Genomic DNA, 26,040 nt, shown 5'->3' with positions numbered 1-26,040 from the left:
TTTTTTTGTTGCAGCAACAGTTTTATCTGTGTGACTCTATTGTCACAGAGAATTTTTCGTGAGGAATTTTTTTTGCCACAGTTTAACGAGAAATTTCACAGAAGGCGAAATGCAGAATTGCACCGCGAATCCATGCCTGGGCTCTATTGGTTGCATGTAAGTTTGTATTTTTACATTTGTGTTGAATTGAATTAAATTTTCATCGGTGCATTTTGATGCTTGTGCTATGTGGAGAGGCTGTTCAGTAGTGCTGTGAGCGGAGAGACTAGCAGAGAGCATTAGGACCCTGCAGGCAGCAGGAGGAAAGTCACATGGGCGGAAGGGAAGCAAAATAGGAATCGGGTGCTTGAAGGAGACTGACACTGCCGGTAACTTATACAACGTGGGACTTCCCTATACAAGTACGTTGCTCAATAGCATGCAGGGGGGATTACAGTAAGTCTGCTACCCCATGAGCTCTGTCTCATTATTAACACATATGTTTAAAGCACTGGCCTATTCCATGGGGCTGTACAATAAATGGCTGTATGCAGATTACATACAAAAACAACCTGTAACCAATACAAGAGAGCCCTGCCCAAAACACTGATGTTCAGCAAGTTGCACAATTTGAAATAAAACTTTGTAAATGTCTACAAATCTATGTTAATGTTACACTATGCTGTGCCCAAGCCCGGACTGGCAATCTGTGGGGTCTGGCAAATGCCAGAGGGGCTGCTGTATGGTTCCATAGAAAGTTACCATATAGGGGGCTGGTAGGGCCTCTGTGTACTTGGAATGGCAGGGCCTATTTTGACTCCCAGTCCAGGCCTGGCTGTGCCTGAATGTATCCCAGTATTGGTATATAGGGTTGCCACCTTTTTAGAAAGTTTTTACTGGCTATTGGTGGGGGTGGGAACAAAAGGGGCGGTCTGTGATGCAAAAGGGCCGGAGCTGCGTACTGTGACGCAAAAGCGGCAGAGCCACGTCGCACGATGGCCAGAAGGCCGAAAAAGGTAAGTTTTGAGCGAATTGGGGGCAGGCCAAGTGCTTTTTTTAAAAGGTATTACAAATTTACCGGCAACTACATTGCCGGTAAATTTGTAATACCGGCCCCGGCCTTGGCTGGTGTTTTACCGGCTAGGCCAGTAAAATACCGGCCGGGTGGCAACCCTATTTGTATTATGAGGAGGAAAATGACCAAATGACACAATAGCAGTAAATTACTGGAAGGGCTTCAATTGCTAGACAATACAATGCTCCCATACTTCTGTGTTGCCTGTTAAACGATGGAAATAAATGAGCTGTTTTCCAGAAATGGAGGTTGATAAGGAAGAAGCATATGAAAAGTTTAATATACAATGTGGAAAGAACTGTGAGAGGGTGCGGGCTAAGTGTTTTTTTAACATTCAATAAGCAAAGCACATTTTCTATATAAGATACACAATAATTTATGTTAAACAGAAAGGTATTTTGACACTTTAAAGGAGAATGACAGCTCCAATCCAATATTAAGGCCCCCTTGACTAGGATTGTAATGACTTACCTGATACCCCGGGACGACGCAGCTATTAGCAGAAAACTGTGGTCCACTTCTTTCTTTCTTCTCACATGAACAGTTGATTTAAAAGCCAGCCTTTAACAAAAAAAACTGCCTTTTTAGTTCTACTGTGCATGCATCTGCTGCTGGATTCTGAAGAATGAAGGAAGAGGATTGCTGGTTGGCCAGTGCCCTGGTCCAGTGCAGTTTTCTGCTAACAGGAGCACCAACCTGGGGTATCAGGTAATTCATTACAATCCTCGGGGATGCCCGCCTTGGATTGGAACTTTGCCTCTCTTTTAATATTTAGTTGTATGTGTCGCATTGTGGGCTGTCCCATTAGCTTAGTGGTTAGTTGCACTTGTTTCATTCTCTATTCTGCTTTATTAAATACTAAATGTGCTTTGTTTTATTTTGACAGGACTTTTATCAGCACATCTCATGACCTTCTGATAGGTAGACTGTCAAAACCTCCAGAATGCAAGGCATTACCCTTTGCTGCATTAAGACCATTGCACATCCAGTTTCCCGGTATTTTACCAGAAACATTGTGTCGTTGGTAAAACCTGCACAGAGTCTTGGTACGGTGTCGGAAAGCTGCAAACGGAAGACAGACTCTTTTATTAAATTATTCAGGACGAGGCTATGTATTTCAGCTGTGACACATCAAGATGCAGACATTCTAACGGAGAAAGAGAAAAGACTTTTAAACAATTTATACACTGGTTTAATCAGGGGTCAGCGGGCTTGTTTGGCAGAAGCCATTACTCTAGTAGAATCCACCCACAGCCGGAAGCGGGAGATGGCTCAGGTTCTGCTTCACATGGTACTGTCCCACCACCGAGAACAGGAAAAGTTAAACAGTGGAAAACCTCTTGCATTTCGAGTGGGTCAGTGTCTGAATGATCAGGAAATGTATACAAGATTAAGATTATCATGTAGAAAACCAGCTGATCTTTAGATATTGCCTCTGAAATCAATCTAGTGTAAAAGAGTTTCTTATAAATTGCTGGAAAAAAACAAGTTTTGATGTAGCAGATGGCATATTTTGTTTGTCTTACTACTGTTTGCATTAAACTGTATTATAATTTTCTCTTAATTTCCTTTCTGCATAAATCATAAAGGATTATCGGGCCCCCCTGGTGCCGGAAAGTCCACTTTCATTGAGATTTTTGGGAAAATGCTAACAGAGGAGGGTCACAAAGTTGCAGTACTGGCAGTTGATCCATCATCCAGCACTAGTGGAGGTACGTTTTTGTTTTTTAATGCTGTCCAATACCAGGCAGTATTTATAATATTCTTTTGTTGAATATATTGGTTATCAATGGCTGGAGTTATGTAATTTTTTCAGCTAGTTAAATATTTTGTTTCTGCTGGGTAACCTCAGTTATATTTTCCACTTGTAGATGAACTTAAAGTAGTCATTTTTAAATACTGTTAGGCTCATTTGTGAACAATAGGGCAGCTTGCAAAGGGCACAGAACATCTATATCTATAGTAATAAGTCAAATTTAATTGGACTTGCTGTATTTTTTTTTTTTTTTTTTACCAAAATATTTGTGGTTATATATAATTTTTTGTACAGGTCATTCTGAATTGAGAAAGCCAATCGCATGACTAGCGAAACGTCTTCAAGGAAAAAGAAAATACAGCAAGTCCGATTATATCTGTAGAAATAAGTCAAATCAACTGGACTTGCTGTGTTTTTTCCTTGAAGACATTTCACCAGTCATCCAACTGGCTTTTTCAATTCACAATAACTTGTAAATAGGATCTTTATTTGGCAGTATATCCTCTGGAATCAGCATAATCTGTTTATCATAATCCGCAAGGATGTCATGAAGTTGGGTGTTGATTGTATTAGTATGATTGGAGCTTTGAGGTGTTATTAAACCTTCCAGGGAGAGGTGCCAGGTCTAGGATCTGGACGTGTCAGTCCTTTTACTTTTAGATGAAGGTACACGGCTGAGTCCTGACCAGAGGAGCTGGCTATTTTGTGCTGTGCCATACGCTGGTGTAACTGTTGTTTGGTTTCCCCCACATACAAATCAGCGCACTCCTTACTGCACTGCATAAACAAAAGAAGGGCTTGTGCTTTGGGCTTGGGTCTTTTGGGTGAAATAGTTGCTGCCTAAGTGTTTTGCTGGGTTTAAAGCAGATCGGGATGTGGTGTTTATTAAAAATCCTTCTACGTTTTTCTGACACCCCAGCTACATATGGGAGGACCAAGTTATTTCTTCTGTCCAGTTTTCCACCTTCACAGGTAGTCTTGGTGTTATTGCTTCTCTTTCTACCGGTTTTCAGAAAGGCCCAATCTGGATAGCCAAACGTATTCAGGGCCCCTCTGAGATGTTCCATCTCTTTCAACTTAGCCTCTGTGCTGGTGGGGATGTTGTCTGCTCTGTGATGAAGGGTTCTGATAATCCCCCGTTTGTGATCTAGTGGATGGTGGGAGTCAAACAGCTGGTACTGGTCTGTGTGGCTAGGTTTTCTGTAGACCTCTATTTCCAGCTTCACCTAACCTAACTTCATGACATCCTTGCGGATTATGGTGATTGGTGCAACATTTCAGAGGATATATTGCCGAAGAAAGATCCTAGTTACAAGTTATGCTGAATTGGGAAAGCCAGTTGGATGACTGGTGAAATGTCTTCAAAAAGACACAGCAAGTCCAGTTGATTTGACTTATTTCTACAGATATACCTTGACCTGGATGAATGAGAATCGTTACAAACATACAGCAAGTCCAATTGATTTGACTTATTACTATATATATACACCATGACCTGAATGGATGAGAACATTCACAGACATATGGCAAGGAACATCCATTTTGCATGTGGCTACCTGAGACACAACTCTTGGCACTCCTAAAATTACAGCATAGTCTTTATTCTGTAGTGTCTCTAGACTTAATATCCAGTCTGCCACTTTTCTCCCCTTCTTTTATTCAGTTTTTTGTTTTACAATTTTACCCCTAAAAGCAATGACACAAATGGAAATGCCCCTTTTTACTTGCAGCCACTACCAAGTCAATTGAAAAGAAAACCCTCTTCATATGGTAGACCTTCGTTACAGTATGCAACTTTTGCTTTTAAAAACAAAAAAATTCTTCCACCCCACTGACATGCATTTCCCAAAGGGGTGGTTCACCTTTAAGTTAACTTTTTGTATGTTATAGAGCAACAAATTATAACTTTCAGTTGGTCTTCATTATTTTTTATAGTTTTTGAATGATTTTTGAATATGCCTTCTTTCTAGCTTTCAAATGGGGGCCACTGACTCCATCTAAAAAACAAATGTTCTCTACCGCAACAAATTTGTTCTAATTTGTGCTAATTCTGCCATAATAAAGAAACACTAATCTGACCTTGCCTTGCTTGGAAACTAACAAGACATGTCATCACTTTTTTTCTTTCAGCCCATAATATTTTTTGTTAAAATGTTTTGTACCTACCTCCCACCTGTGCCTCATATTGTATCAAACAACTGATACTCTCAGCTGAAGGTAAACAGAGGCTCTTTTTAGGCACTTAACCTTTTAAATGCCACAGATCGTAGAATCTACGTTCTGTGGCAAAGGTACTTGAAATGCCACAGAACGTAGATTCTACGTTCTGCAGCATTTCCTGTTTCAGGAGCGGAGGAGCGGCTGTTAGAGCCGCTCGCTCCGTTCCTGCTCGATCCCCTGCCCCTAGGCAACGAGCAGAGCAGGGGATCGAGTGGCCCCTGGGGCGCGATCGCCCAGGGGCCCAAAAACAGCAGCAGGCACGTGTTACTTACGTGTCCTGCTGCTGCAGCCTGCACCGGATCGTCGATCTCCGCCCCCACAGCACACAGACAGGAACCACGAGGCAGATGTCTTCCAGGGGCTCTTCCTGATCGCCTGCAACAGTCTCCAGCGATTTTTTCAGGTTAGTGCAACAATTACACACACAAACACACCAACACACACTTATTACAGTAATACACACTTAGATTCACACTTACACACACTTACACATACATTTTTGGGGATTGGGGGGGTCACTTACACTCACTGCACTTACACACATGTGCACACGCACACACGCGCACATAACATGTAATTTACCATTTGTACACACGCACACGCACATACATGGCATTGTGGCCTTTTTTTTTTTTTTCTTATCGCATCGTTTCTTTTTTTGGCTGAAAAAAATGTTTTATTGCCATTACGCATAGCGTATTCGCTAACCGTACTGTGCAATACCTTTTGTATGTTATTTCGGTGATTATATTGCAATTTTGGGTATTTTGGTGCATTTTTAGCCATTTTATTGAATTTTTAGCCATTTTATTGCATTTTCAGCTCTGCATATATTGTGTTCACTTTTTTCTAGCCGTATAACCTGTTTGGCCCATCTAAAATATTCAAACTGTGATTCTGACAGCTGATAACACTAGTCTGGAAAAAAAACATTGATTTTTGTGGTTTTATTGGATTTTTTTGCATTTCACCCTTTACTGCCTTATTTTGTTTTGCCTTGTAAATTTTATCTACTATATATCCATTTGGGGGTCTCTGTGCGCCACATAGTTTGGTATATCTATGCATTTTGGGCATCAAAGTGTTCAGTAGACCTCTGGCGTTCATATTTAGGATGTTTTATGCTGATACGTTACGAAATGTGGGGCATATAATGGGGTAAAATTCAAGCTTTCTGACAATTTTCAGAAATTTGATAAAAACCGTTATGTTCAGCATTGCTTTACAGTTTGGCAGTTTGCAGTAGAAACACTTATTTACCCATATTGGATTCGTCAGAATGTGTACTTTCTGAAAATATATGGTTTTCTGGGGTCTCTGTACTGTTAGGGGGGTCTAATGTCGCATAATACACACACCAGGTGCTTATATTGCAGCAGCCAGCGCGTCAGCTGTGAAAATGTATATACACTATTGTCATTTGGGGGTCTCTGTGCGCCACATAGTTTGGTATATCTATGCATATTGGGCATCAAAGTGTTCAGTAGACCTCTGGCGTTCATATTTAGGATGTTTTATGCTGAAATGTGGGGCATATAATGGGGTAAAATTCAATCTTTCTGACAATTTTCAGAAATTTGATAAAAACCGTTATGTTCAGCATTGCTTTGCAGTTTGGCAGTTTGCAGTAGAAACACATATTTACCCATATTGGATTCGTCAGAATGTGTACTTTCTGAAAATATATGGTTTTCTGGGGTCTCTGTACTGTTAGGTGGTCTAATGTCGCATATTACACACACCAGGTGCTTATATTGCAGCAGCCAGCGCGTCAGCCGTGAAAATGTATATACACTATTGTCATTTGGTGGTCTCTGTGCGCCGCATAGTTTGGTATATCTATGCATATTGGGCATCAAAGTGTTCAGTAGACCTCTGGCGTTCATATTTAGGATGTTTTATGCTGAAACGTTACGAAATGTGGGGCATATAATGGGGTAAAATTCAATCTTTCTGACGATTTTCAAAAATTTGATAAAAACCGTTATGTTCAGCATTGCTTTGCAGTTTGGCAGTTTGCAGTAGAAACACACATTTACCCATATTGGATTCGTCAGAATGTGTACTTTCTGAAAATATATGGTTTTCTGGGGTCTCTGTACTGTTAGGGGGGTCTAATGTCGCATAATACACACACCAGGTGCTTATATTGCAGCAGCCAGCGCGTCAGCCGTGAAAATGTATATACACTATTGTCATTTGGGGGTCTCTGTGCGCCACATAGTTTGGTATATCTATGCATATTGGGCATCAAAGTGTTCAGTAGACCCCTGGCGTTCATATTTAGGATGTTTTATGCTGATAAGTTACGAAATGTGGGGCATATAATGGGGTAAAATTCAAGCTTTGTGACGATTTTCAGAAATTTGATAAAAACGGTTACGTTCAGCATTGATTTGCAGTCTGGCAGTTTGCAGTAGAAACACTTATTTACCCATATTGGATTCGTCAGAATGTGTACTTTCTGAAAATATATGGTTTTCTGGGGTCTCTGTACTTTTAGGGGGGTCTAATGTCGCATAATACACACACCAGGTGCTCATATTGCAGCAGCCAGCGCGTCAGCCGTGAAAATGTATATACACTATTGTCATTTGGGGGTCTCTGTGCGCCACATAGTTTAGTATATCTATGCAAATTGGGCATCAAAGTGTTCAGTAGACCCCTGGCGTTCATATTTAGGATGTTTTATGCTGATACGTTACGAAATGTGTGGCATATAATGGGGTAAAATTCAAGCTTTCTGACAATTTTCAGAAATTTGATAAAAACCGTTATGTTCAGCATTGCTTTGCAGTTTGGCAGTTTGCAGTAGAAACACTTATTTACCCATATTGGATTCGTCAGAATGTGTACTTTCTGAAAATATATGGTTTTCTGGGGTCTCTGTACTGTTAGGGGGTCTAATGTCGCATAATACACACACCAGGTGCTTATATTGCAGCTGCCAGTGCGTCAGCCGTGAAAATGTATATACACTATTGTCATTTGGGGGTCTCTGTGCGCCACATAGTTTGGTATATCTATGCATACTGGGCATCAAAGTGTTCAGTAGACCCCTGGCGTTCATATTTGGGATGTTTTATGCTGATAAGTTACGAAATGTGGGGCATATAATGGGGTAAAATTCAAGCTTTGTGACGATTTTCAGAAATTTGATAAAAACCGTTACGTTCAGCATTGCTTTGCAGTTTGTCAGTTTGAAGTAGGAACACATATTTACCCATATTGGATTCGTCAGAATGTGTACTTTCTGAAAATATATGGTTTTCTGGGGTCTCTGTACTGTTAGGTGGTCTAATGTCGCATAATACACACACCGAGTGGTTATATTGCAGCAGCCAGCGCGTCAGCCGTGAAAATGTCTATACATATTGTCATTTGGGGGTCTCTGTGCGCCACATAGTTTGGTATATCTATGCATATTGGGCATCAAACTGTTTAGTAGACCCCTATGTTTATATTTAGGATGCTTTATGCTGGTAATGATACATGGACAATACGATGCTGGAAAGTTGAAGCTTTGAGGCAATTTCCAGATATTTCACCAAAATCGCCAAATTTGGCAAAGCCTTGCGACTCAGTAGTTTGGAGCAGAAAGGCATGGGTACCCATTTTAGATTCCGTAGAATGTGTACTTTCCAAAAATATATGGGTTTGGGGGGTAAACATATATTTCTGTGTTTTTACCCCGCAAAAATGCAGTCAATGTGTTGATTTTTCATTAGCTGAAGTTACCCACGGGACTGTTTGTATGCGCTAACTTCATTTTGGGGCCTCTAAATGCCAGATACTTTGGTAAACTTATGAACAATGGCCACCAAAATGTTCAGAGGAACCCTGGCAATCATATTTAGGGTGCTTTTTCTTAGTACGTAATGACACATGGGTGATATGGTGCTGGGAAGTTGAAGCTTTGAGGCAATTTTCAGATATTTCACCAAAACCGGCAACTTTGGGAAAGCCTTGCGACTCGGTAGTTTGGAGCAATAAGGCATGGGTACCCATTTTAGATTCTGTAGAATGTGTACTTTCCAAAAATGTATGGGTTTGGGGGGTAAACATATATTTCTGTGTTTTTACCCCACAAAAATGCAGTCAATGTGTTGATCTTTCATTAGTTGAAGTTACCCACAGGACTATTTGTATGCGCTAACTTCATTTTGGGGCCTCTAAATGCCAGATACTTTGGTAAACCTATGAACAATGGCCACCAAACTGTTCGGAGGAACCCTGGCAATCATATTTAGGGTGCTTTTTCTTGGTGCATAACGATACATGGGTGATATGGTGCTGGAAAGTTGAAGCTTTGAGGCAATTTTCAGATATTTCACCAAAACCGACAAATGTGGGAAAGCCTTGCGACTCAGTAGTTTGGAGCAGAAAGGCATGGGTACCCATTTTAGATTCTGTAGAATGTGTACTTTCCAAAAATGTATGGGTTTGGGGGGTAAACATATATTTCTGTGTTTTTACCCCACAAAAATGCAGTCAATGTGTTGATTTTTCATTAGCTGAAGTTACCCACGGGACTGTTTGTATGCGCTAACTTCATTTTGGGGCCTCTAAATGCCAGATACTTTGGTAAACTTATGAACAATGGCCACCAAAATGTTCAGAGGAACCCTGGCAATCATATTTAGGGTGCTTTTTCTTAGTACGTAATGACACATGGGTGATATGGTGCTGGGAAGTTGAAGCTTTGAGGCAATTTTCAGATATTTCACCAAAACCGACAACTTTGGGAAAGCCTTGCGACTCAGTAGTTTGGAGCAGAAAGGCATGGGTACCCATTTTAGATTCAGTAGAATGTGTACTTTCCAAAAATATATGGGTTTGGGGGGTAAACATATATTTCTGTGTTTTTACCCCACAAAAATGCAGTCAATGTGTTGATTTTTCATTAGATGAAGTTACCCACGGGACTGTTTGTATGCGCTAACTTCATTTTGGGGCCTCTAAATGCCAGATACTTTGGTAAACTTATGAACAATGGCCATCAAAATGTTCAGAGGAACCCTGGCAATCATATTTAGGGTGCTTTTTCTTAGTACGTAATGACACATGGGTGATATGGTGCTGGGAAGTTGAAGCTTTGAGGCAATTTTCAGATATTTCACCAAAACCGACAACTTTGGGAAAGCCTTGCGACTCAGTAGTTTGGAGCAGAAAGGCATGGGTACCCATTTTAGATTCAGTAGAATGTGTACTTTCCAAAAATATATGGGTTTGGGGGGTAAACATATATTTCTGTGTTTTTACCCCACAAAAATGCAGTCAATGTGTTGATTTTTCATTAGATGAAGTTACCCACAGGACTATTTGTATGCGCTAACTTCATTTTGAGGCCTCTAAATGCCAGATACTTTGGTAAACCTATGAACAATGGCCACCAAATTGTTTGGAGGAACCCTGGCAATCATATTTAGGGTGCTTTTTCTTGGTGCGTAACGATACATGGGTGATATGGTGCTGGGAAGTTGAAGCTTTGAGGCAATTTTCAGATATTTCACCAAAACCGACAATTTTGGGAAAGCCTTGCGACTCAGTAGTTTGGAGCAGAAAGGCATGGGTACCCATTTTAGATTCGGTAGAATGTGTACTTTCCAAAAATATATGGGTTTTGGGGGGTAAACATATATTTCTGTGTTTTTACCCACAAAAATGCAGTCAATGTGTTGATCTTTCATTAGCTGAAGTTACCCACGGGACTGTTTGTATGCGCTAACTTCATTTTGGGGCCTCTAAATGCCAGATACTTTGGTAAACTTATGAACAATGACCACCAAAATGTTCAGAGGAACCCTGGCAATCATATTTAGGGTGCTTTTCTTAGTACGTAATGATACATGGGCGATATGGTGCTGGGAAGTTGAAGGTTTGAGGCAATTTTCAGATATTTCACCAAAACCGACAATTTTGGGAAAGCCTTGCGACTCAGTAGTTTGGAGCAGAAAGGCATGGGTACCCATTTTAGATTCAGTAGAATGTGTACTTTCCAAAAATATATGGGTTTGGGGGTAAACATATATTTCTGTGTTTTTACCCCACAAAAAATGCAGTCAATGTGTTGATTTCTCAGTAGCTGAAGTAAAGTCCTGATCAATTTGGATGTGCTAACTTCATATTGGTGTCTCTAAATGCCAGATACTTTGGTAAACCTATGCATAATGGGTATCAAACTGTTCAGTGGACCCCTGGCAATCATATTTCAGGTGCTTTTTCTTGGTACCTAATATAGTTTGGGATATGTGGAGCAGCAAAATAAAACCTTTGAAATGATTTTTCAGAATTTTGAATTTTTTTTTGAAAAACCGCTATTTTCAGACAAGCTTTTATGTTTGGTAGTGGGAGTAGAGAGACATAGTTACCCATTTTGTAATCGGCAGAATGTGTACTTTTCAAAAATGTATGGTTTTCTGGGGTAAACCTACGGTTTCAGGATTTTTTGCCTTGGAATCTAAAGCATGCCGTTTTCTGCCTTAGTGCTTTCAAAATTCGGTAATATACTGCCGGGAGTTTTTTGCTGTACAGAAATCCTAAATCTCCCTAAAACTATACATATCTGGTATTGGCACGTTCGAGAGACATAAGGCTTTCCAAATCAGTTGGATTTTCATCCCTAAAATGAAATATTTTTCTGGTATAAATTGATATACGATGAAAAATGGTAATTTTTCATTTTTTTTTGGTATTTAGCACTATAAATTTTTTTGCACAGGTGGAAATACATGAAAACTCCGGCAGATTTAGAAAGCTCAGTTTCTACCGAAAAAAACAATGTATAGTTTTCCTAGGTAACTATAGGTTTCCCCTCAGAAAATGCCCCTAAAGTGAGAGAGCACAAAATGTTTCAAAAACGGCTGGCATTTCGCGTAACCAAAATGTGAAATTCTGCTGGCACTTAAAGGGTTAATAATAATAATAAATATTGCCTTTTAATTTTGTGTACAACATAGGTGAAGTCCCTTTGTGCATATTTATATATATATATATATATATATATATATATATATATATATATATATATATATATATATATATATATATATATATATATATATATATAAAATTCAATTGGTTTGTGGACACTCCATTTTGATATAGGCCACTATTTAACAACACAGGATACATCCCGCTTGAGTTCTCTAGTGTTTTCTTTACCATTTCATTAGTTTTACTATTTTTTTCATTCTTTATTTCTGGACAATTTTTTTATTTTTTTTTATTTTTTTTTTGGATAGAGCCACACACCAGTATTCGTGTGTTCAATTGAAGCTGCAAATATTTCAATGTCTTAACAGATGTATAAAAATAATATGTATAAAAATAAATGATAACTTTTACATATTTATATGATTGTAGGTTCTCTCCTTGGTGATAAAACCCGAATGACAGAGCTGTCCAGAGACATGAATGCATACATCAGGCCCTCTCCTACCAGAGGAACATTAGGAGGTGTCACCCGGACCACAAATGAAGCTATTTTGCTCTGTGAAGGCAGTGGCTACAATATTATTCTTGTGGAGACTGTAGGTATGAAGATATAATATCTTATATTTGAATTGTGTTGTCCACTAAATAATGGTGTCAGGAAATCAGTCTGACTTTATAATAGGCATGTTGTAAGCTGCTCGGAATACTTTATACACAATAACACCTGTGTATAACCATAGCCTTATAACCATAGCAAGAATAGTGCTCTTGTACTGTAGTACGAGGCTAACTGCTGATTGGTTGCCATGGTTAAGAAGGCTTTGCCAATGTATATGTAAAATCCATAGTTTAGTTGAAAGGAACTGGACTTCAGTTAATTATAGTAACTTTACTATTTTAAAGCTTTTTTTCATATTGTGATATCTACAGTAAATGGATACACTAACTCTTGCAAAAACATGCCTCCTAATCACCAGAAAAAAAACATCTTTTTGTTTTTATTTAAATATACTGTTGTTATTCCTGAATTTTATTTAAGATTGCGATTTTATAAAGAATGCTCTTTGTAGAACAATTTTAAAATATAGTACTTGATTACTGCAGCAAAAGACGTCCTAAACAACAAAGAGGGCAGATGTATCAGAGCCTATGAAATGAAACAAAATGAAAAATAATTACTTCCTCTAGACTTGATAGTCCCGCAAACAGGCTTGAAACCCATACATCAGTACCAATATGCCCAGTTATCCCACTGGTTTTCTAGAGCCCTGAAAGGGAAAGTAAACATGGACAATGCAACACCCTATGAGATCTTAATACAAGCAACTACCCCACCAACAGTTACAATTTCACTAGGGGTTAAAATAATAAACGATCTAAGGTTCAAGTCAAAACCAGTCTACACCACAAACTGAGAAAAATAATTGGGGGTGCTCATTCCCCAATAAATTCTGTCAAAAGGCTTACATCCTCACACATAATGATGAACAAAATTGCAAAAGACAAACTTTAAAATCCTCTTGCGGTGGTACCTAAGCCCATCTGCACTAAAAAGAATCGACCCTGCTCCCATGGATAAGTGCTGGTGATGTGGCAAGGACATAGACACCCCTCTACACATCTGGTGGACATGCTCCAGCATCAGACCATTTTGGGAAAAGGTTATGAAGCATTTAAAACAGGCTACAGGGGTTGAGCTGTCAGGGGACCCAGAAGTATTGCTCCTGTCCATGATACCAGGGCCCATTAAAAATGTTAAGAAAGGTCTCACAAGGTTTGCACTACAGGCAGCCAGGGCAGTTAACCCCAGGCACTGGAAGTCAAAAAGCCCCCTCTACAAAAAATACAGCACCACTAGCTCCCAAAACCCTCTTCGTGTCTTCCTCCCCATGATTCAATAGATACTATGAATCATTATTTGTGTAAATTGGAATTGTCTGTGTAAATTTATATGACTTGGAAATATGATGGCCGTGTAAGATTTTTCCTTCTTTTTTTTTCTCCTTTAGACTTCCTCTTTCATTCCTTTTCTATACTGTTTTGTTTCCTTGCTGTTTTTACGTACTTTTATTATTTAAGAATGAAAATTAAAAAAAAAACCCTTCAACACATCTGGAAGGTGTTTGCATTGCTATTACATAATAAGGTGTGAGTATTTATATCCATCTGTATTGCATTTTGCAGGTGTGGGGCAGTCAGAGTTTGCTGTGGCCGACATGGTTGATATGTTTGTTTTGCTGCTGCCGCCAGCTGGAGGAGATGAGCTGCAGGTACAGTCAAACATTTTGTACTTTTATAAAAATGGATCACAATTAAAATTGTGTCAGTGGGAGATGGTCTTCCCAGAATTCAGAGCTTTCTGGATAAGGGTTTCCGGATAATGGATCCTATATCTGTACATGCACAGTGGAAACTTTGGTAACAGCACTGGACAGATGCAGAACCTAAGGATTCAGTGGCTCCCGCAACACAAGCTGGGGCATATTGGGGTGTAAATTCCTCTCCATAAGTCTGCTGTGTGCACAAATCAGTAAAGCATTTCTCTGCATTAGAACAAACAAAACAAACACACATTTTGGATCCTAATTTACCTTTAATAATGAACAACTACGAGTAACACATTCCACTTGAAAATTCTGCAGCGTGGATTTTACTAATGGCTATCCATTTACATCAGAAAAAATGGTTTAAAATAAATGGCTTTTTTATAAAGTTGTATATTTCTTTTATCCTTGATCTGACATCATCCATTGTGATCACAGAATAATCCATTAAAAAGAATTATGCAGCATAAACACCATATTTTACACCATTATTTTAAACCACCGGAGACCTTGCGTAAACCATCAGTCAGTGGGAAACATTCTGTATTGAAACTGTATATAATAGTGAATTCCCTTTGTTTACACATTTTTTATACACTGCAAGTTTACACAAAGCAAAAAAGGCAAATTTGGCAAATGGATGCATTCCAACATATTAACAGAGGGAAAGTGCTGTGGTTTATTGTTTCAAACCAGATACATTAAATAGAAGTTTTAGGGGGTTGTCCCGTTTATCAGGAGTTTATAAAGTTACATGACAGCTTTGAATAAGCTTGATTTTACACAGTGATGTGTGCTGTAGAAACAATAGTGTGTAATATATTTGATCACCTTTTATTCATGACCCAATAGCTGTTAATTTTCTAAGAAGCTGCTGTAAGTTAGCAGCAAAAAGTGGACGTAGACATTCAATATGCCTTGGTGTTGGAGTTAATACAGTACATATTCATTGCTGATAAACAAACTACATATTAATGTATAATGGTGTACAATGGTCATATTCTTAAGGGTTCTGAATGCAACAGTTTTTTTCCAAATATTGGAAATAAAGTTTGTGCAGTTGTCATCAGAGGATATAAAAACTGGGGAAAACACAAGAAGAGTAAAACCGGCGAATAGCTGAATGGACAAGCAAATAACAGTAGTCAAGGAATGTGATATGCAAAGACTTGTTTTCATGGACCATTTAAGCCTTTGAGGGCTAAGGTTACAGTCTGATGGATTATGGATAGTATTCCAGAGTGTAGCCTGGGAAAGTCAGACAGGTAGGGGAGGTGATAAAAGAGTAATGGGACACTACTCCTTCCATGCTCCAAGTTTTCTCCTTCATTTAACATAAACAAAAGTTAAAAATAGAGATATAAACAAAACACCTCTTATCATAATCAAAAAGCTGAATGGCTACAATAAGTTCAGTATATACAATTATGCATTTCAGTTGTATTCTATGTTAGGCTTTACTTTTATTTTAAGAATTTTATGGTGACACTCTCTAAGGTGTTTTAGGTTCTGTATTGGGGAGTGATACAATTCCTGATGTGGTGCCTGGAGCCTTTGCAACCATAGTTTTTAGCACTGTTTTCTCGGCCTACTCATGCCTTTGTTCTTTTCAGAATTGCCTTTGCGGAATCCTGACATATTATGTCAATGTGTCAAGTTTTTGTTATTTCAGTTACTTTCTTATACTCAACCACAGCAAGTACTAACCCAATAATATTACATAGCACAGTTGATGTCGCTGCCCTTTAAATGATAAAATTGCAGCGTCCACTGAGTGGGTAATGTCTTCTATCTGTTCTATTTGTCCCCATACATTCTGTGCATCCATTGTGGAAATGTCTGTGTTCCCAGTCAGCCAGCGAGTGGAGATCAGCTGTTTCTGCTCAGCATGGCTGCCCATATGGGAGCAATCATTCATGTTCCATGTGAACTGGGCTCCGTGGCTTGTAATTTACATTAGCATTCACCTCTGTCTGCTTCCTGTGCAGCACAGGAAGTTTTATGTGGCATGTGGAGCTGGTGTTTTTAATCATCTTAACTTGTTGAAACAGTGAATAAATTAATATGCAAAGAAACCGTGGCCTGAGACATTTATCTGGAATATCTTAAATCACAGAATAAGTAGGTTTCTCACCTCCCTTCCTTTTCCAGTCACTAAAGAATTTGAGTATAGATCAGATTGAATCCAGGTGGCTGGGCTAGAATATACACTGTACAATTACAATGGGAGACGGCGCATAGATACTCTGCATGGGCCAGATGAAGCACATGAGAAATGATGCTATATAGAAAGTATAATTAGAATCATTTGGACCATAGTAACCAGATTGCTGAAATCGCAAACTGGAGATCTGCTGAATAAAAAACTAAATAACTCAAAAAACACAAATAATAAAAAATGAAAATCAACTGCAAATTGTCTCAGAATATCATTCTCTACATCAGGGGCCCTCAACCTTTAAATGTAAAAAAGAGTTAGAGAGCAACACAAGCAGGAAAATGTCCATGGGGATGTCAAATAAGTGCTGTGGTTGTCTGTTTGGTAGCCTCTATATGGATTTGTACCCAGCACACCTGGGTTTTATCTAACCAAAACTTGCCTCCAAACCAGGAATTGAAAAATAGGCACCTGCTTTGATACCACTGAGATCAACATCCAAGGGGTTGAGGAGCAACATGTTCCTCGCGAGCTACTAGTTGGGGATCACTACTCTACATTGTATCAAAAGTTAACTGAGAGGTGAACAACCCCTGTAATATTTTGGCCTATGTATATTGGGAGTAGAATTTGTGCATTTGGACTAGGGATGCACCAAATCCAGGATTCAGTTCGGGATTGGGCCAAGATTCGGCTTTTTTCGTCACACTAACAAGGAAGTAAGAAAATGTTTGCCCGCTTGATGCATGGGCGGTTCTCTTTCCCCCCAAATTTACATATGCAAATTAGGGTTTGGATCCTGAAGGATTCATCCGAATCTTTTTCAAAGGATTCAGGATTTGGGCAAATCCTAAAATAGTGGATGAGGTGCATCCTTAATTTGGACCAAAACCTGCAGCATTCCTTAGAACTAAAGCTGGTACTTTCAGACTCATTGGGAGTTCAGCAGCAGGGAGTGTTTTGGTCAAACATTTCAAATTTCCTAAGAGGACCCAGATTACGTGTGGCAGTCAACATAACAGCCCAAACTCTGGCACCTTATTTGAATTACAAGTTTCTGCATTAGCTACCCTGTGGTTTTAATTCATAGAATAGCACACACACACACACACATATATATATATATATATATATATATATATATATATATAGATATATATATATAGATATATAGATATAGATATATAGATATATAGATAGATATAGATATAGATATATAGTATATACAGTCTCCCCCTCACATCCAATGCTTTGAGCACTTTTGGGAGAAGAGCAGTTTGATAAACTACTGCTCCAATATTACTGTTTGTCTCTGCAACTGCTCTTAGGAAAAGACTCATAATTGTTACACATTGTTTTCCATTACAGGATATAGGAACAAAGAGTGGCCAGAAGCAGGTGCAAACAAGAATCTAATCCATCCTTATGTTATACTTGAAGGCAATTGCCCTAAGAAATGTTCCATGACATTTCTCTGCATTTAGTCACTAAGCTCCTAGTCAGAGGAGGGGCCAGCAAACAGTTGTTAGCAAAACTATATTCTTTCTTTGTATGATTACTTTGTTTGGCATCTTTGTTTCATTTGTGTCAATAACATTTCTTTCTGTTTTTATACATTCTGCATTTTCATTTGTATAGGGGATCAAACGCGGCATTGTTGAAATGGCAGACTTAGTGGCCGTAACAAAAGCTGATGGAGATCTGCTTATCCCAGCTCGGAAAATTCAGGCTGAATATGTGAGCGCCTTGAAGTTACTCCGAAAACGTTCCAGGACGTGGAAGCCTCAGGTGACCAAACAAGTCTGTTAGTTACATAGTTAAATTGTGTTGAGAAAAGACAAAGTCCATCAAGTTCAACCCGTCCAAATGAAAACCCAGCATCCACACACACACCCCTCTCTACTTTTACATAAATTCTATATACCCATACCTATGCTAACTATAGAGTTTATTATCACAATAGCCTTTGATATTATGTCTGTCCAAAAAATCATCCAAGCCATTCTTAAAGGCATTAACTGAATCAGCCATCACAACATCACCCGGCAGTGCATTCCACAACCTCACTGTCCTGACTGTGAAGAACCCCCTACGTTGCTTCAAATGAAAGTTCTTTTCTTCTAGTCTAAAGGGGTGGCCTCTGGTACGGTGATCCACTTTATGGGTAAAACTGTCCCCTGCTATTTGTCTATAATGTCCTCTAATGTACTTGTAAAGTGTAATCATGTCCCCTCGCAAGCGCCTTTTTTCCAGAGAAAACAACCCAACCTTGACAGTCTACCCTCATAATTTAAGTCTTCCATCCCTATAACAAGTTTAGTTGCACGTCTCTGCACTCTCTCCAGCTCATTTATATCCCTCTTAAGGACTGGAGTCCAAAACTGCACTGCATACTCCAGATGAGGCCTCACCAGGGACCTATAAAGAGGCATAATTATGTTTTCATCCCTTGAGTTAATGCCCTTTTTATGCAAGACAGAACTTTATTTGGTTTAGTAGCCACATAATGACACTGCCCAGAATTAGACAACTTGTTATCTACAAAGACCCCTAGATCCTTCTCATTTAAGGAAACTCCCAACACACTGCCATTTAGTGTATAACTTGCATTAATATTATTTTTGCCAAAGTGCATAACCTTGCATTTATCAACATTGAACCTCATTTTCCAGTTTGCTGCCCAGTTTTCCAGTTTAGACAAATCACTCTGCAAAGTGGCAGCATCCTGCATGGAACCTATAGTTCTGCACAATTTAGTATCATCTGCAAAAATAGAAACAGTACTTTCAATTAGGCATGCACCAAATCCACTATTTTGGATTCGGCCAAACCCCGAATCCTTCGCGAAAGATTCGGCTGAATACCAAATCCAAATTTGCATATGCAAATTAGTGATAGGAAAAACATTTTTCTTTCTTGTTTTGTGACAAAAATTCATGCAATTTCCATCCCCGCCCCTAATTTGCACATGCAAATTCAGATTCGATTTGGCCTGGCAGAAGGATTTGGCCGAATCCTGCTGAAATATGCCGAATCCTGTATTTGGTGCATGCCTACTTTCAATGCCCACCTTCAGGTCATTAATTAATAAACAAGTTGAAAAGCAAGGGACCTAGTACAGAGCCCTGCGGTACTCCACTAACAACACTGGTCCAATTAGAAAATGTTCCATTTACCACCACTCTTTGTAGTCCATCTTTTAGCCAGTTCTCTATCCAGGTACAAATACTATGTTCCAGGCCAACATTCCTTAATTTAACCAGTAACCTTATGTGTGGCACTGTATCAAATGCTTTAGCAAAGTCAAGTAAATCACATCCACTGCCATCCCAGAATCGAGGTGCCTGCTTACCTTCTCATAAAAAGAAATTAAGTTAGTCTGGCAAGATCTATTACGCATAAAACCATGCTGGCACAAACTCATAGTATTATGATTTGCTATGAAGTCCAGTATCTTATCCTTTATTAACCCTTCGAAAAGCTTTCCTACCACTGTTCTTTTTGGTAGGGATGCACTGAATCAAGGATTCAGTTCGGGATTCGGCCAGGATTTGGCCTTTTTCAGCAGGATTCGGATCTAGCCAAATCTTCATGCCTGGCTGAACTGAATCAAAACCCTAATTTGCATATGTAAATTAGGGGCGAGAAGGGAAACTTTTTGTCACGAAACAAGGAAGTAAAAAATGTTTTTCACTTTTTCCCTTACCATCCATAATTTGCATATGCAAATTAGGATTCAGTATTTGCACAAATCTTTCATGAAGGATTCCCGAGATTCGCCCGAATCCCAAACAGTGCATTTGATGCATCCTTAGTTTGTGCATTAATATAGTGTAACCCAGGAAAACCTAACATGTGCCCCGTTATTAACTACAACTGTGTTCAGCAGCCTTGATGCTTGTAGTTCAGATGCAATGGTTCAGTCTGGAGATCCTCTAAACTGCTACATGTCTAGAATGAATATATGGATCCTGAAACCTGTTATCTAGAAAGTTTCAAAATCTAGAATTGCAATATTCCTATTTTGCTGAAATAAAAGGAAGTGGGGGACGGGGTCATTTAAATGGTTACAATTGGCCATTTGTTTGCACATTGCCCACTGTATAGGACATTGTGTAAATAGTGGCAGGTCCCTGCACTCTGTTTTACATTAGGCTACACTTAATTTAAGAGGGGTTGGTTAGGAGGCAGGGTTGGACTGGGCCAGCGGGACACCAGACCCTCTCCCCTAGGGGCAAATTTACTAAAGGGTGAAGTGACTAACCCCAGTGAAAATTTACCAGCGTGACGTCATTTCAGTACTTCCTCGATTTACTAACGGCATAACTTCGCTAGCGAAGGAGTTAGACTCTAGTGGTACTTTGTTCCTTAACGCCTGGCAAATTTGCGCTCTGGCGAATGGACGTAACTACGGATATTTACTAAAATGCGGATTTTACTGAACGTTTCCTCTTGCGCCAGACTTGCCTATGCCAGCTCAGACCAGGTGAAGCAATAGAGTAGATAGGACTTCCTCAAAACTAAATTGAAAAATTAAAAGTCCAAAAAAACGCTGCAGTCTTTTCCTTTTTTTAGGGTGACAGGCTGCAAAAGATCGTAATTTTTTTTCGGGGTAACCGGCTTCCCCCCTACATTTCCTAACATATGGCACATAAACGATACACTGGGCTCATGTGTAGGGCAATATAACAACTCTATTTTCTTTTATTAAGGTTTTCTGGGCTTGTGTAGTGTAATGTATTTGCTGCAACATATACGTCCATTGTACTTTAACTTCCCGCCATATGCAAATTAGCCAATGCTAGCGCAACTTCGCTTTGCTTGTCGCAGTAACGCTAGCGCAACTTCGCCAGTGTTTGGCGCCCTGGGAGCAGCTTCGGATTTCAGTGAATTAGCGTTGTCCTGGCGAATTTACGCCTTGCGAAGTGTTGCGCTGTGAGCGAAGCAGTTGCTGGTGAATTTTCGGGGGTTAGTAAATTTGCCCCCGAATCTGTCGATCCCCAAGAAAATAGTGTGCGGCGCGGTACACGCCAGCGTTTGTGCAGGTGTTCATGCATGTGCCTGCGCGGGGCCCCGGAAGTGTGGAACCCGGTGGGCCCACGTGTTCCTGTCTGACCCAGTACCTTGTAGTCAGCCAGAAGCACAAGGTTTGGAGTGTCAGGAGGCAAGCGGAAAGGACAGGGCTGAGCTGCACCTTCTGACGCTGCTCTCTGCATGGAGTGCTGGATTTATCTTGAGCAGCACAGAAAATTATTTACCCCAGTACCTTGAACTCAGTGGTAATTAAGCTGCACAAATCCATATTGATTGTTAAACAATTCTACTTTATTAGGCTTAAAGGAGAAGGAAAGCTCCAAGACAGTTTATTGTCAAAGATTAGCCACAATAGTGCAAACTAGAATGCTATATTTATTCTGCAGAATGCTTTACCATACCTGAGTAAACAGCTCTAGACATTGTCTCTGTTTAGGATAGAAGTTGCCATATAACCTTGGTGTGACATCACTTCCTGCCTGAGTCTCTCCCTGCTCACTTACAACTCTGAGCTCAGATTACAGCAGGGATGGGAGGAGGGAGGGGGAGAGGAGCAAACTGAGCATGCTCAAGCCCTGCCCTGGAGGTTTAAGATGAAAACAGGAAGTCTGATACAGAAGCCCACATGTACACAATAGAAGGAAAGAAATACTGTGTTTCTTTGGACAGAGGACTCAGAGCAGCATTACTTTGAGGGTTTACTGGTGTATTTATATAGACCTTTCTGATAAAGCTTACTTCATTTTAGCCTTTACTTCTCCTTTAAAGCATGGAGCTCAATGCTACAAAAAGATCCATTATCCAGAAAAGCCCAGGTTCCATGCATTTACTAACCAGAATGTTTACGTGTATCTTGTAATTCGCATTATTTGTCCCTAATTTTATTTTTATTTGAATTATTTTTATGATATTAACATTCTTTCATCTTTATTAAGGCATATTATTATACATCTGTATATTAATTATTTCCCAATATTGTTTTACTCTGATACCCCCCCACCTTTTGCACTGGAATGGGTTCACCATGTTGGCAGGGGGTTCAGGACGCTAGCGCTGAGAGCAAAATTGTTTTCTCTGCGTTAGAAGAGCCGCATTTCCGGTTTGAATGCTGGTAACTAGTAACTGCAAATGTCTCCGTTTGCTTTCTGACTTTAGTATCGCTGACCACCATTAAACTGACGGCTGTCTTCCCTTAGGTTATGCGCATCTCTGCCAGAACTGGAGAGGGTATCCAGGAGCTCTGGAACAAGTTGCTGGAATTTCAGAGCAACATGCTGACAAGTGGAGAGCTGATTGGCAAGCGCAGGAGCCAGCAGCGGGTGTGGATGTGGAACCTGATACAAGAAAATGTGCTTCTGTATTTCAGGAATCACCCAGCAGTGAAAGACCAGATCCCTGTATTAGAAGAAAGAGTACGTACCGGAACTTTGTCACCAGGACTTGCTGCAGACATGCTACTAAAGGCCTTCTCAAAAAGCAGCTAATTCACTTTTTATATAATATTGAATGAAATGTACTATATTTGCTCCATGGCCAGTAATAGAACAATATGATTATCAAATGAGGAATGCAAAATTTTACCCATTGATAAGTGAGTTTTTCTGTGGTGAGGTCTAATCTCACACTTTGATAAATCTGCCCATAAGGGTAAGGGCACACGCTAAGATTAGGGTAGATTTAGTCGCCGGCAACTAATCTCCTCGAAAAGCCTTCCCATCAGCTAGAATCTAAATTGCCAGTGGGATGGCACTCAGAGCGCTTAATTTTCCAAAGTTTCCTCGTGAGGCCACTTCGGAAAACTAAGCTCTCCAAGCGCCATCACGCCAGTGATTTAGGTTCTAGCTGGTGGGAAGCCGATTTGTCACGGGGCAACTAAATCTCCCCGAATCTTAGCGTGTGACCTTACCCTTAAAGTATGGAGATCCACATTACTCAAAGACCCCTAACAGGAAAAACCCGGGTCTCAATCAAATGCCAACTTTGCCTGATGTTGCCCTTAGTAATGATCAAGTCTAAGCAGAAAGCAGCACAATGACCCTTCCAAATCCAGGATCATCTGATCACAAGTGCTATTTCCCTCTGTCTTCTCCACATTCACTAATCTTGAGGAACGTCGGTAAGCAACCCAGAGTGGTCCAGTGATTGGGGAAGATTTTGATGCTGTATATACATCATTACAAGTATTGGTATATGAATAAAGATATACATACAGTGCAAGCACCTATAGACACGTCCCTCAGCATCCATCTTTCTTATGCATGGACTGTTATAACCAAGAAGTTCAGCTCTTATTAGGGCAGAAGAGCCAACTGTGTTCTCTTCATTATGGAATAAGCCACTCCATGTCCAGCTCCTGGAATGACCAAAGTGTTGAGAAAAGACAAAGTCTTGATAAAGACAACTCCCCAGCATCAGTGACTTTTATTCCCCAGGAAGATTCCCTTTATTGATGCAATTGTACATACAGGGCAGTGGGAGAAAACAGAAAAAGATTTGGGTGCCAGGGAAGTGCACAAACTGTTTCAATCTCCTTGTGGTGGTGTTTCTTTTTCTGTGGAGGGAGGGGCAAAGTGAAAGAAGATTGGGGCCTCCATGTACGCCATGACAGTCATCTCTGTTCCCTTCTAATTAACTGGCTCCTGGTTCAGATGAGCGCAAAGCTTTAGCAAACAGACTTTTTTTTTAAACAAAGTAACCTCTGCCAAATATCTACAAGATCCTGTGACCAATGAATGAAGTGTATCAGAACACAAGCTACATATTCTCATGAGCAGCTCAATAGTAACAGCTCAAATGGGTGGTGAGAGGATGCTTGTAACAAGGCATTGCTGTAAATAGTAAACACGTTTCCTTTTTTGATTTGAGAAACTATTGTATTAGTGACAATCCACTCATTATGATTTGCCCATTCCGATTTCATACCTTGCCATATATGTAATGACACGCAAGTAATGGGCTGCCAGGTTATGCCCCACTGTCACCGTTATGGCAAGCAGCACCAGCACTTGTTTCAGCCGCTTTACATATATGTGTTTCTAATATTTTATTGAAGTTTTACCATAAAACAATCAGAATCAAAACGCAGCCTGTGAAGATGTAGTCATGAAGACATATATAACTAGGGTTGCCATCTTTTTTAAACTGCTTTACCGGCTGGTGGGGGGCAGGGACACAAAGGGGCAGACCGTGACGTCAAAATGGGCGGGTCGTGATGTCAAAAGCGGTGGGGCCACGAAACGGACGCTAGAAGAGGCAAAAGAAAAGGTAAGTTCCAGGGGATTGGGGGCAGGCCGAGGGCTCCTTTTAATCGTATTAAACCCTATATATAACAAATGTTAGAAAAATCAGACAAGTCCTCAATAAATAGGGACATATCAATGGCAACAATTTAACAAAAACATAAATAAATAAACCAAACAGTGATCGTATACTGTAAACTAATATACATATATATATATATATATATATACTATAACAAACAAGGGAAAGTTGTGCTCACCACTATTTTTTAAAACCATTAGGCGGGGGTGCAATGAGGGTGTGACCATAAAATACATATAGTCAAATACAAGAGTCCTCTGCACTCAACCCATTATCAATATATTTAAGACAGCGACATTTTGTGGAGGTTTACTTTGAAAGCAAAAACTTAGTCCCTTTGTAAAATGTATAATGAAGCAATAGAATTCTTAATGAATCAGATGAAAATTGAGCATAGGACTGGCCAGATATGGGATGACTTTGACGTAGTTGGCCAGCTTAAATATATTGCAATATATGGACAAACAATCCCTGTTTTGTTTAAAGGGTAAGGCATTTTTCAGTAGCAGTATGCACAAAATGTCTCTGTCTTAAATATATTGATAATGGGTTGAGTGCAGAGGACCTCTTGTATTTGACTATATATATATATATATATATATATGTGTATATATATATGTATATACATGGACATAGATACACCCAGTGGACATAAATGAAACTAGAATGAAAAAGACCATTGTTTCCATAAATTCGCACAAAATTAAAATGAAATATGGGGGAACTTATAGATTTGATCTTTGTTTTTGGAGTCAAATGACTCAAAATAAAGTGACCATGTATTTTTAAAAGATTAATCGACTTGGTGTCATCAGTTTTAGCTTTAATCGCTTCCTGCCGGCTCAGTTGATTAAGTAGTGAAATGATTTCTGCTATAAGAGGAGAATCATTCTTTAACCAATGATTGAATAAGGCTTTCTTTCACTGTACATATATGTATCATATATCATTTACTGTATATGCAGTGCTTATATTATAATAGCACAAAGTTATGCATCTATAGATAAATGTGTAAATCCAGGGAGGCAAAGTGCCCTATTTTTTTGCACTTTAGCATTTCCAGTTTTTCACATCTTTCACCTTGCCCTGTGGTTGTAAATGAGGCTACAGACGTCCAGTATTTGTAAGAAGGGATCAATGTTTTTGGTTTTCAATGAGAATTGCCTCCTTGTGCCCTACATTTCCCATTGATTATATTAGGAAGAGATTTATTAATGCTTTTTTTTGTGCTAAATGG

General features: G+C 39.5%; 1 protein-coding gene across 2 annotated transcripts; it reads left to right on the top strand.

The window, feature by feature from the left end:
• mmaa.L (metabolism of cobalamin associated A L homeolog) lies at positions 1 to 24,869 on the top strand. Of its 2 annotated transcripts, none has more exons than XM_041589577.1 (7): positions 1 to 401; positions 1,941 to 2,409; positions 2,644 to 2,766; positions 12,396 to 12,566; positions 14,151 to 14,236; positions 18,087 to 18,236; positions 22,679 to 24,869. In XM_041589577.1, the coding sequence occupies exons 2-7, from the start codon at positions 1,998 to 2,000 to the stop codon at positions 22,964 to 22,966; spliced, it is 1,230 nt and encodes a 409-aa protein (XP_041445511.1). In that variant the 5' UTR covers positions 1 to 401; positions 1,941 to 1,997; the 3' UTR covers positions 22,967 to 24,869. The 2 variants fall into 2 exon arrangements, with proteins under 2 accessions (XP_041445511.1, XP_041445513.1); XM_041589579.1 differs by lacking the exon at positions 1 to 401 and adding an exon at positions 875 to 995.
• Positions 24,870 to 26,040: the final 1,171 nt, after the last annotated feature.

The sequence above is a fragment of the Xenopus laevis genome, chromosome 1L, assembly GCF_017654675.1.
Source record: "Xenopus laevis strain J_2021 chromosome 1L, Xenopus_laevis_v10.1, whole genome shotgun sequence".
NCBI lineage: Eukaryota > Metazoa > Chordata > Amphibia > Anura > Pipidae > Xenopus > Xenopus laevis.
The sequence above is the reverse complement of the archived record's forward strand: the minus strand, read 5'-3'. Positions and strand labels throughout refer to the sequence as shown.

What these genes read in the sequence shown, in the direction of transcription:
- mmaa.L (XM_041589577.1), top strand. Translation starts at nt 1,998, where the DNA reads ATGCAAGGCATTACCCTTTGCTGCATTAAGACCATTGCACATCCAGTT. An exon ending in CTGGAGGAGATGAGCTGCAG is followed by an intron (nt 14,237 to 18,086) that starts GTACAGTCAAAC and finishes TCATTTGTATAG; the next exon opens with GGGATCAAACGCGGCATTGT. An exon ending in CCAGGACGTGGAAGCCTCAG is followed by an intron (nt 18,237 to 22,678) that starts GTGACCAAACAA and finishes GTCTTCCCTTAG; the next exon opens with GTTATGCGCATCTCTGCCAG.